General features: G+C 39.8%; 1 protein-coding gene across 11 annotated transcripts in view; it reads right to left on the reverse strand.

Annotated features, from left to right (window-relative positions):
* The window catches only part of CFAP74 (cilia and flagella associated protein 74), a 117,698-nt gene that overhangs the window by 85,914 nt on the left and 19,779 nt on the right, over positions 1-12,005 (reverse strand). For all 11 annotated transcript variants that reach the window (XR_012155532.1, XR_012155530.1, XR_012155531.1 and 8 more), the window contains 3 exons: positions 8,250-8,354; positions 743-916; positions 334-444 (listed from right to left, as the gene is read on the reverse strand). Coding sequence is in view for 8 of the 11 variants with exons in the window: in XM_073316515.1 (XP_073172616.1) it covers positions 334-444; positions 743-916; positions 8,250-8,354 (390 nt within the window). In the remaining 3 variants the exon portion in view is untranslated. The remainder of the gene's footprint in view (positions 1-333; positions 445-742; positions 917-8,249; positions 8,355-12,005) is intronic.

Raw genomic sequence — 12,005 nt, forward strand, 5'->3', positions numbered from 1 at the left:
TAGCACTTAGTGAAGATGCTACCTTCACCAGTGGGAGAGCTTCTCCCATCGGCATAGATAGTCCACCTCCTTGAGAGGTGATAGCTGTGTCCCTCTTGTCAACCTAGCGCTGTCTACACCAGAGGTTAGGTCAGTATAACTATGTCATTTGGGGTGTGGAAAATCCACATCCCTAAGCGATGTAGTTATATTGACATAAATTTCTAGTGTAGACAAGGGTTAAATGTCACAATGTAATCTAGCTGTAAAATGTTTCCTCTTAAAGGCTGAGGATCAGGTATCACATTTCAGATATTGTGTTATGATACTAGCAAGGGGAAAAGCTAATGGAACCTTGACATAGATTTTTTTAGAAACTGAGCTGCTTTCTCATGATTCCTGTGTGCATCTTCGACTACTTTTTGATGTCTTCTCTCATACGCCTCCCAGGCTTCCGTTTCTTTTCTGCAAAACACAAATAAAAATCAAGTGGGCATAGTCCTACTGTCTTGATGTACGAACAGCTCCCACTAAAGTCAAGGGGTCCTCTGCTTACCCAAGGGCTGTAGGATTGTGGACTGTTGCCATTGGTTTATGTTGCCCCTTTAATTGCATTTCCCTGTGTAAATATTCTGTGGTGAGTACCTACATGAAGAGCCTTCATAACTAGCATCCTTTGAGTTAGGAAACCTTTCCAATACCCAAATGAAATGGGCTAAGATAGTTGGGGAAAGGAAAGCGGATTATCAGTTATTGTGCTTACTTTTTTCCAACCTGTTGTTTTCGTTCTGCCAGCTGGGCTACAGTCTTTTCTTTCTGAATCCTCTGTTCTGCCCGCTCTTTGCACTGTCTCTCTAGTTCCTCCTCATCCTGCTCAAGTTGCTCCCGGAGGCTTCCAAATTTCCCCTGCTCAATTTCTATCTGCCACATCTCATACCTTTTAAGCACAGAGTGAGATGTTTTCATTAAAGGGACGCAAATGAAATGGGCAAAGATAGTTGGGAAAAGGAAAGCAGACCAATTAATTACATATATTCAGTGCTACCAGCTCCATAGTGAAAAAGGAAGTTCAGCCATGTTTTACGCTATGCCCTGCTAGTTTCAAAGGACATAGCTAATAATCCTGTTAGTACTAGTATTAATACTTCTGATTTTTAGAGATGTCACTTATATTTCTCCTCAAACTCCTCTTTTTCCTCAAGCTGGTATTTACCCAATGTAAGAAAAGGCAGAATGTTTACTCGACAGTAAAGAATGCTTTTAATACTTTCTTTATTCAAAAACATCTAGTTTGTTTGTAAGCTTTTTCAGTGATGGTCCTTAGAGTTGACTATTCTGAGTTTTGACCAAGGTGCCTAGATACCATGGTGAGGGGTGCATTAAGGATGCTTAAGATTGATACAGGACATTAAATCTGAATTAAAGTGTAAATATCCATGCCCTCACATCCAGAGACAAGGTGTTAGGATAAAATCCTATTGAAGTCTCTGGGAAACCTGTGTGCAGATCACAGACAATATGGAGTCCTAGAACTGCATGAGATTTAAAAATGTGTGGGGTCCTGTTATATGTGAACCTGCCAGACCAGGCAATTGCAATATTCACATCAGGTAAAATGAGCCCTAAAGTCCCATTTTCAAAAGTAACGTAGGCATTTAGGAGCCAAAGTGTTATTAAAGCTCAATAGAACGTATTCTCCAAAGGCCCAGATCTATGAAATCAATGGGAGTTAAATCCCTAAATACTTTTGATCAGTGGTTTTCAACCTTTCTCCATTTGCAGACCCCTAAAAAATTTCAGATGGAGGTGTGGACCCCTTTGGAAATCTTAGACATAGTCTTGGACCCCCAGGGGTCCACAGACCACCGGTTGAAAACCACTGCCTTTGTGGATCAGGGCCTAAGTGCCTCAATGGGATGTAGGCTCCTAAGTCACTTTGGTGCTCTTGAAAATTTTACAGAAGGATATGACTGAGGCAGACACAGAATGGGGAGAGAACTATTCTCAGCAAAAGTGAAAGTCTTAGGACATTCTGATGCTTTCAGATGAAATCAGGAATTAGAAAGTACAACTTAACTAGCACTTTTTTGTCTTGTTTCAGGAAGTGTTTTTATCTGTTTGGCTTGTTTGGCTGTCACAATCTTTAACAACTTTTTTTTAGGTTTAATGCGTTTAACGCAAATCACACACCAAATGAAAGCATCAAAGAAGCTTTTTAAAGCTACTATGTAATTCTGAAGTAGGATATACTACTTTCTGCCTAATCATTTAGCTAAGCATGGCTATAAGTTCCTGCTTGAGCTTTTGCTTTGATATGGCTGTTTAGTATTTGAACTGCTGGTGCAAAACTATAAAGGGGTTTGCCAGCTACCTTCTGCAAAGATATCATTTTATTTTTTATCATCTGAATAATTTTGTAAGTGTGATGCATCAACTAACAGCATGAGCAGAAAAATACAGAGTGCTACTAAACTGTCTCTATTATTTTGGTATTATAGTTCTTTAAAGGGTGTCTGGGAGACTGCAGCGAATAACACAACACTATTATATTCAAACTAAAAATGGTTCCAAATGGGATACAGGGAGAGTTAATTATCCTAAGTGACCTGCACACTTGTGGTGATCACTAATTGATATGTGCTACCTATGTTGCTACAAACACTCATCAGCACCAGTTTTCTGTGGTTGCTGATGTTGCTTTCCCTTCACCTCCTTTTAAGAACTAGAAACTAAGTAAATATGCATAGATACAATTCTTTATATATTATTCAGTACATAATTGTGACAGTCTGCATCACTACGTCCACCCTTTTTTCAAGGCTATGATACATTTTGTATAAACTATGCCTTGTAAACTATCATCTGAAAATTCATGATTTGCTGATCATTATTATCCTGGTAAAATATGTGTGGCAACATTGTATGTAAAGTTATAATATTCTACTATATGATGTTACTAAAACATATTCCAGATCTGGGGAAGCAGTCACAAACCAGTTCCTCAGAGACAAAAGGCAAACTGGCACCTCAGCCAGGTGTCAATGAAATCAAATGGATTATCACCTGGTTAAGTGGCCATTCTTTGGCAGGAAAAAGGGTGTGAGCGAGAAATTAATATTTTGTCAAAGAAATAAGCGGGAGGTTCCCGTCCCCACAGATTTTCTGTCTCCTGAACTCCAGCTGGAGATGATTCTCAAAGAATAGGAAAAAGTACACAAATGGAGAGCAGACACCCCAAGTTATCTCTTCCTTCCTCTGTACTCACGGCATCGACAACATTTGAAGGACAAAGGAAGCATCATTGGACTGAGGAAGATATCCTGTCTGAAAAGAAGTCAACCAGTAATATTGCTAGAACATGTGGTGAGAGAGACTTTTGCTTTGAATTCACTTTAGCTTGTAAAGTTAGGTGTTGTGTTTTACCTTTTATTTCTTTGTAACCAGTTCTGGCTTTTATGCTTAGAATCATAGACTATCAGGGTTGGAAGGGACCTCAGCAGGTCATCGAGTCCAACCCCCTGCTCAAAGCAGGACCAATCCCCAGGTAAATCAGCCCAGCCAGGGCTTTGTCAAGCCTGACCTTAAAAACCTCAAAGGAAGGAGATTCCACCGCCTCCCTAGATAACCCATTCCCAGTGCTTCACCACCCTCCTAGTGAAAAAGTTTTTCCTAATATCCAATCTAAACCTCCCGCACTGCAACTTGAGACCATTACTCCTTGTTCTGTCATCTGCTACCACTGAGAACAGTGTAGATGGAACCCCCTTTCAGGTAGTTGAAAGCAGCTATCAAATCCCCCCTCATTCTTCTCTTCTGCAGACTAAATAATCCCAGTCCCCTCAGCCTCTCCTCATAAGTCATGTGCTCCAGCCCCCTAATAATTTTTGTTGCCCTCTGCTGGACTCTTTCCAATTTTTCCACATCCTCCTTGTAGTGTGGGGCCCAAAACTGGATACAGTACTCCAGATGAGGCCTCACCAATGCCAAATAGAGGGGAATGATCATGTGCCTCAATCTACTGGCAATGCTCCTAATTATACAATCCAAAATGCCGTCAGCCTTCTTGGCAACAAGGGCACACTGTTGACTCATATCCAGCTTCTTGTCCACTGTAACCCCTAGGTCCTTTTCTGCAGAACTGCTGCCTAGCCGCTCGGTCCCTAGTCTGTAGCGGTGCATGGGATTCTTCCATCCTAAGTGCAGGACTCTGCAAGTGTCCTTGTTGAACCTCATCAGATTTCTTTTGGCCCAATCCTCCAATTTGTCTAGGGCCCTCTGTATCCTACCCCTACCCTCCATGATATCTACCACTCCTCCCAGTTTAGTGTCATCACCAGACTTGCTGAGGGTGCAATTCACACCATCCTCCAGATCATTAATGAAGATATTGAACAAAACCGGCCCCAGGACCGACCCTTGGGGCACTCCGCTTGATACTGGCTGCCAACTAGACATGGACCTATTGATCACTACCCGTTGAACCCGACGATCTAGCCAGCTTTCTATCTGCCTTATAGTCCATTCATCCAGCCCATACTACTTTAACTTGCTGACAAGAATACTGTGGGAGACCATAACAAAAGCCTTGCTAAAGTCAAGGAATAACACGTCCACTGCTTTCCCCTCATCCACAGAGCCAGTTATCTCGTCATAGAAGGCAATTAGGTTAGTCAGGCATGACTTGCCCTTGGTGAATTCATGCTGACTGTTCCTGATCACTTTCGGCTTCTCTAAGTGCTTCAAAATTGATTCCTTGAGGACCTGCTCCATGACTTTTCCAGGGACTGAGGTGAGGCTGACTGGCCTGTAGTTCCCCAGATCCTCCTCCTTCCCTTTTTTAAAGATGGGCAGTGCATTAGCTTTTTTCCAGTTGTCCAGGACCTCCCCCGATCGCCATGAGTTTTCAAAGATAATGGCCAATGGCTTTACAATCACATCCGCCAACTCCTTTAGCACCCTCAAATGCAGTGCATCCAGCCCCATGGACTTCGCTCGTGCAGCTTTTCTAAATACTTGTAATCAGCATTTTTACTTGTAATCACTTAAAATCTATCTTTTTGTAGTTAATAAACTTGTTTTATTGTTTTATCTAAACCAGTGAGCTTGTGTTGTCCAGGAGAGGGTTGGGCAGTATAAGAGGCATATTTCTGGGGGAAGTCTGGGACTGGGAATTTGCTGGTGTTGCTCTGCAGTGTAATTCAAGGGTGGCTGATCATAGCACTCAGACAGTATAGCTGGAATTTACATGCTAGAGGCTGTGTGAGAGCAGACCAGGAGTGCTTGCTCTAACAGCGAAGCAGTGTAGAAAGCACCCCAGGTTGGAAAATTGAGGGGACACAGCTGTTCAATAGTCCAGATTGTACCCTGGGGAATGTCATTATAATATATTCAGGAAGAATACATTAAAGGATAGAAGTTAGAATCTTCCTAATAAGGATCACAGGGAGAAACGTCTACTTTACTCCACCTTTCTTCCTACTTCAGAATAAGACAAGGACCTATATGTCCCTAGCTGGTGTAAATCCCTAGCTGGTGTAAATCACCATAGTTCTACTGTAACCAACAGAGCTACATTGATTTACAGCAGCTAAGGATATGGCCCACAAATCATTTCCAAAGCAGGGTACTGCATGGGTATGTGTGAGGTCAAGCGCTACTCTCAAAAGCCTTTGCTTTATGTGGAAACTCATGTAAGTTACTCCAAAATATTATATATCAATTTATATAAAATCAACATTTGGAGACATTAATGTTTTGGCAAGCGGCATTATACTCATTCAGTGGATAGTACATGGTGGATGCTAAGGAAATAGGGGAGAAATAGAAACCCAAGTTAACCTATGAATGACGATGTTAGGAGATTTTTGGAAAAGTCCCTTGTGTTTTTCTCACATCTGAAAAAGAAAGAAGGATTGCTGAAGAGCAAGTCAAAAGAGTGAGCATGCAGGTGCTTGAAATGGTGGAGCAGTCGCACAGGCAGCACTTTCTTTTGTAAACAAGAATCAATTCTGACCTCTGAAAGAGATTCTTTCGACATCTTGTGAGTCAGAGCAAGTTAGAGAAGTTGCAGTCATGAAATACCTAACTTACAGAGACACACTCTGTGATCCTTCTATATTAAGCATTTGGTTTTTCCAAAAGACAGCAAAGACTATAACTCATATAAATTAACCTTCAGTGTCCAGGTGTCTTTCAAAATGTTTGCTCACTATCCTGAATCTGACAGATATTCACTCAGTTTCCCATGTGGCCCCAACATCAGCACAAAGTTGAAGGAAAACTTTTATGTAACAACCAAGGAATGACTCTACTCAAGTTTAAACTGTGACATCTGCAGGATGGAGAGCTTGACAAAAATAGAATACACTTCCTTCACATAAATATGCAGAGTGCTTGTTCTGCAAAAGTAACACTGCTAATGTGGTAGCAAAAATATCCAGGGTCTGGTTTTGAAGTCTTTGCTTTTCAGATGTGTTTCTTTCTGCTCAGACTCTAAGGTATGGCTTCACTGCAGTGGAAGCTTGCCCTTGGTAGACAGACAGCATGCTAAAAATAGAAGTGTGGATGCTGCAGCACACGCTAGCCATGTGTGTACAAGCCTATCTGATCCCCTTGGTCCATACTCAGGTAGCTAGCGCGTGATGCCACCCATGCCACAACATCCACACTGCTATTTTTAGTGTGTTAGCTCAAGCAAAGCTATCATGTGGCTGTCCACCTGGACTGAGAGAAATAATCCCAACTGTAGTGCAAACATGCCCCAGAGGGTCAAGCTGCTTCTTCTCAAGGTCACCAAGAGAGGCGTAGTCTCTTGTCAAATCTCCAGCCATATGCGCCAGTGTTTTATAAGGCATCTTTCATTTTGAAAGACACAAAGAACTGACTGTCTTTCAACTGATCAATAATGGTGACAACTGTCACATTGTCCCTTCAAGATTAACCTCACAATGCCTTTTGAAAATTCACAATACCTTAGATAAGGCCCACTGGTACACTAGAAAACAGCAGCTCTTTGCAAACTGATGATCAGATGCAGTTACCTGCCCTATCCTGGTGCAGATACTTCGTGTACCTTTATAATGGAAGTAGAGTGATGACATTTCCCTGAACTTAATTGTATACTTGACTAGAGATGCTATGAAAGTGAAGCACTTTTTAAACATTTGTTTTCTCAGTAAAAATTCCTTTAACAATAAGTTGCTATTGGAAACACACACACAAGTTGGTAAGAGACACTAAGTAAAAGATACAAGTTCACTGTATTTCAGAGCTTAGGATGCAATAGTCTCACTGAACAGCCCTAATATCAGTAGTCAAATCCCGATCCCACAGAAGTGAATGGAAGCATTGCTGTTGATTTTATTGACTCTTTGATGTTGTGCTCTCTAGTAGGTTAGCCCAAAATTAAAATCTACTTCAAAACTGTTTTTAACATGACAAATAAAGGTTTCAGAATGTCTACCTGAGATTTTATTAAATCCACTACAGCTTTACCACAAAATTAAAATATGAACTCCAAAACATTAAAATTTGAAAAAGCAATAAATGCTATTTTGTGGGATCTACAAAGAGACAATATTTTTCTTTCCACTATCACTGCAATGAACCAAATCCTAGGTCAAATTCTCTGTTTATCTACATGAGCACAACTCCGGTGACTTGTTATGTAAAAGGAATATTGCTGGTGTAGTAGAACAGTATCAAAGGTCAGTTTCTGAAGTCTTTGATTTTCAGATGTGTGTCTTTCTGCTCACGCTGCAAGGGTCAAACTGCTTCAGCTCAAGGTCACTAACAGAGGAGTTACACCTATTTACACCAGCAGAGAATTTGGCCTGCAATTCCTACAGCTGTGCTCACATTTCTGATGATGCTGTTTAAGCCTGATAAAGGCACCTGTTCTATACACTGAAGGAGTAGTAGTTTCTAAAATAACTGTCTGCATTTCAGCTCCTTTCAGAACACACACACACAAAAATGTTCGCCACAAAAACTACATAATGAATACAGAGAGATGTTATTTTCAGGCTTCTAAGACAGTATTGCAAATGGTGTAGGACGGAAAGAAAATGACGACTATGTCCTTTAAACTTTTTCACAAGCTTTGCTGCCTCTAAGTTTTCAATCGCTTTAAATATCAGCTGTTACAAATTTGCATGCTTTATGTTCACTCCCTTTCAAACTGTGAATTAATCAATAAGTTGGTTTAGGACTTTGGGCTGAAGATCAGTCCCTTCAATTCTTTCTCACTTCTTTCTCACTTTTTAACTTACACATTTTCTTTCAGCATCAAAGCAATTTTTGACTCAAGGTCCTTTTCATTCCCCAGTTCAGCACACAGTCGTCTGTGCATTGCCTGTAGGCGGAATACAGCAGCACTGTTACATTTAAAAAGAAAAAAATGAAATAATGTATGTTAAAACCTTGCAAAGTAAAAAATTCCAGAAATAATTAAGGTGCCATAAGGCTGAGACATTTGTTTTAGAATTCCACTAATTTATATTAACATAATGTCTTTCAATAATGGCTCCTAAAGTGTCCATTCTCTTCTGAAAGGCACAATCTCATTAAACTACTATCTACTGGTTAATTGAAAATTAAGATGAGAGCATTTTACCATCACTCGGCCATATTTTAAAGTGATTTGTAATTTCTAATGCTGATAAATACCACTTATGTAGTTAATTTTAGGAAAACAAATAGGACAAAGATTGTTGTCTGCTTTTAAAATGATAATACAACCTTACTTGTACCCCCCAAGATTTTGGCATACAGAGTAGATAAATTCTGCTCCTAGTTGCATTGGTGCAAATGCAGTTATTTCAGCTGAGTTTCACTGATGTAACAGAGGAGAACTGAGACTGGTAACTTTCCAGGATGGAAAAAAGGCCACATAGGGCCAAACTTTCTGCTGGAGTAATTCCCTTGACTTCAATGGAGTTATGCCAGCAGAGAATCTGTCCCAGAGTCTCCAATCTATCAAGCTTTCCACAGAAAAAAGAAGTGTTTAATTCACTGACCCAAATAACAACCCTTAATATAAATCTCCCTCATTTCCATCTTTCTCCCTTCAGTGCTTGCAATCAGGCCTTTTGCCACTCCAACAGTTGCAGTTAGTTGAATGCATTGTCTTACTGCTGGTAATAAGCAGAATAAATGAGTACTTTCTGCTGACAATCTGTCTCTTGCTAATCCTGGAAAAGTCAATTGTGGGACAGGTTCATGGTATATCATCTGTTGAAGAAATGTCATGATATATAAATGGATTTTGAAATCTCTGTCCCATTCCACATATTGAACATTCCTCTATGAGTAATGATCCTGCTTCTTACTCCGTACACCCCAAAATGGGCTTTACTGAGCTAAGTATCAAAACTAGCTTGACTACCTTTGTCAAAGTCAAAAATCAACTGATTCTTAATTTTATTAGAAAGCATAAAAAATGACTGATACTATTTAAAGATAGCTTCGCCCTGTGTTTAACATGCTTGTTTTAACAGCAATTACTTACACTGATTAAAATTGTGTCAACGAAATATAATGTAAACCTCATACTTTCAAACCTGAACCATACACAAATGTGTATTTTCAGCTGGTCTGAAACCTGGTCCATCTGAATGTAATTTATAATGAATGATTCATATATGCTACTGCTCCTCCTTACTTCTCCAAGGATGAAATACACTCCTGCGCAGAAGGCCAGTGCATCACTTAAGTCCCGTGTAAGCCCTCAAGATAGGGTTTGCATGGGATTTAATTTGTACATATAGCTGTGCTGGATAAGTATCTATCCCAGGTTTGAAAAATAAGCAAACTGAATGCAAGAATCATATGGCACTAGAATCTGGGACTACAGTAGAACCTCAGAGTTATGAACACCTCAGGAATGGAGGTTATTCGTCTAACTCTGAAATGTTCATAACTCTAAACAAAACGTTATGGTTGTTCCTTCAAAAGTTTACAACAGAACATTGACTTAATACAGCTTTGAAACTTTACTATGCAGAAGAAAAATGCTACTTTCCCTTTATTTTTTTAGTAGTTTACATTTAACACAGTACTGTACTGTATTTGCTCTGTGTGTGTGTGTGTGGGTTGCTGCCTGATTGTGTACTTCTGGTTCCAAATGAGGTGTGTGGTTGACTGATCAGTTTGTAACTCTGTTGTTTGTAACTCTGAGGTTCTACTGTTTCAGACTCCTGACATTTCCATATCATCACTGGAAGCTGAGGCCATGTTTCTGCTGGGGGACCATGTGAAGTAAGACACTGCAACATGTACTGCCCAGCTGGACCTGGGTGGTGGCCTCCCATAGCCCACTGATTGGCCCATGCTGATATATAAGCCAGGAAGCCATCACAGAGAGCTGCCTGAGCAATGATGTAGACTGCTTGCATGTGTCTGTTCCAGACCTTGACTTGTTGTGAACCCTAGACTCCAGCTTCTGATCCCAGTTTGCCCCTGCCACCTGCCTGTAACTCAGTGCCAGAATTCCTGGTATTGTGACCCAGCTTGACGCTGACTCTGGTGCTCGTCTCCTGACCACAACATGGTAACTGACCCATACACACAGGCCACCCACTACCTGGCCCTGACACAGAGGCCCAAAGTGGTGAAGTGACTAATTCTGCCATTGGTCACAGAAGCCCTACAACCTAAAAACAAAACCAGTGCATTGTAAGATGCAGTACATGGCACAAACTCACTTGTAGCCATAACCTAAAGTACTGTATTATTTCAGGCTTATTGAATAGTAACTTGAACCTGACTAAATAGAAAACATATTTTTCGTTTGCATCTCCAGCATAATTTAACATTGTCATTAACTTAAGTCCAAATATCACTGCATAGGTACCAATAATGCTAAATTAATGATAATTCATATTTTAACAACTGTTAAAATATCATGTTATTTAAGTCTTTAAGCCAGGAATTTGGTATATCTTCCTACTCCATTATTAAGCAGCAAATATCTATAATGGACCATTGTGATAGTTGCTATCCGAACTACTACATAGCAGCATATCTACAGATTAGACCTTGGCCTGGCATAAGTATAAAAGTTATGTTGCTCTTCTTAGCGTTTATTTAATGATTGTTTACATTATAGGGCATCTGATACTGAGCATATTTCTTCTACAATAAATTACATGAGGATACAGTGTCTCAAAACTACTCCATAAAGACTTCCTGAGAGGAAGAACTATGGAAATTAACTCTAGAAGCCATATGGGATCAAACAGGACATTGTTATTGGAGAGCGTACATTTCTGTGCAAAAGATTGAAAAAGTCTTAATTCAGCTATTTCACCCGATTACGCTGCAAACTCCACTCCCTGGAGTCTTCAGACAATCAAACTACATTTTTTAAAATAATTTTCTTTTAAAAAATTCTTATGTTTACTTGCCCAAAGAATCTGAAATTCAATCACACTCAAACTATATATTACAGAATAGTGTCTACTACACAAGAATTCATTTTCCTTAAACATTTAGTCACTTGTCACTTGTTTTTGATCATTAGCCATTCTGTTTTAGCAATTAAGTTACCTTTATTAGTTTGTTATTCATTGAGACATTTTATTAACCTGAAGAATACAGGGCACAGTGGCAGCTGCAAAGCTGGTTCACAATACACTGGATACCAGCACACAAACCACCCACTGCTTTCAATTTAAACAAATTAGAAAGGTCCAGTAAATTCACTCCCACTTCACAGCAGAGAAGCTCAGTAGCTGCTGTTGTATTATATTGCATTTGTGCATTTCACAAACACACAACACTGAGAAACAGAATATATAAGTACCAGTTCCTTGTCATAACAGGCATGAGCATAGCAAAACTAAAAATGACATAGCATACTTCTGATGTCAGTTGATCTATATTAACCAGATGATTAAATGAATGGTGGGTGGAAGGAATGATAAATGTAAACCAGACTAACTGTACATGTTAAGATGACTTTATTTGTACTATAGCACATACATTTCTTAAATCTACATTTTATTTATCCCAGGCTGAAAATCCCT

The sequence above is a fragment of the Lepidochelys kempii genome, chromosome 18, assembly GCF_965140265.1.
Source record: "Lepidochelys kempii isolate rLepKem1 chromosome 18, rLepKem1.hap2, whole genome shotgun sequence".
Lineage (NCBI taxonomy): Eukaryota > Metazoa > Chordata > Testudines > Cheloniidae > Lepidochelys > Lepidochelys kempii.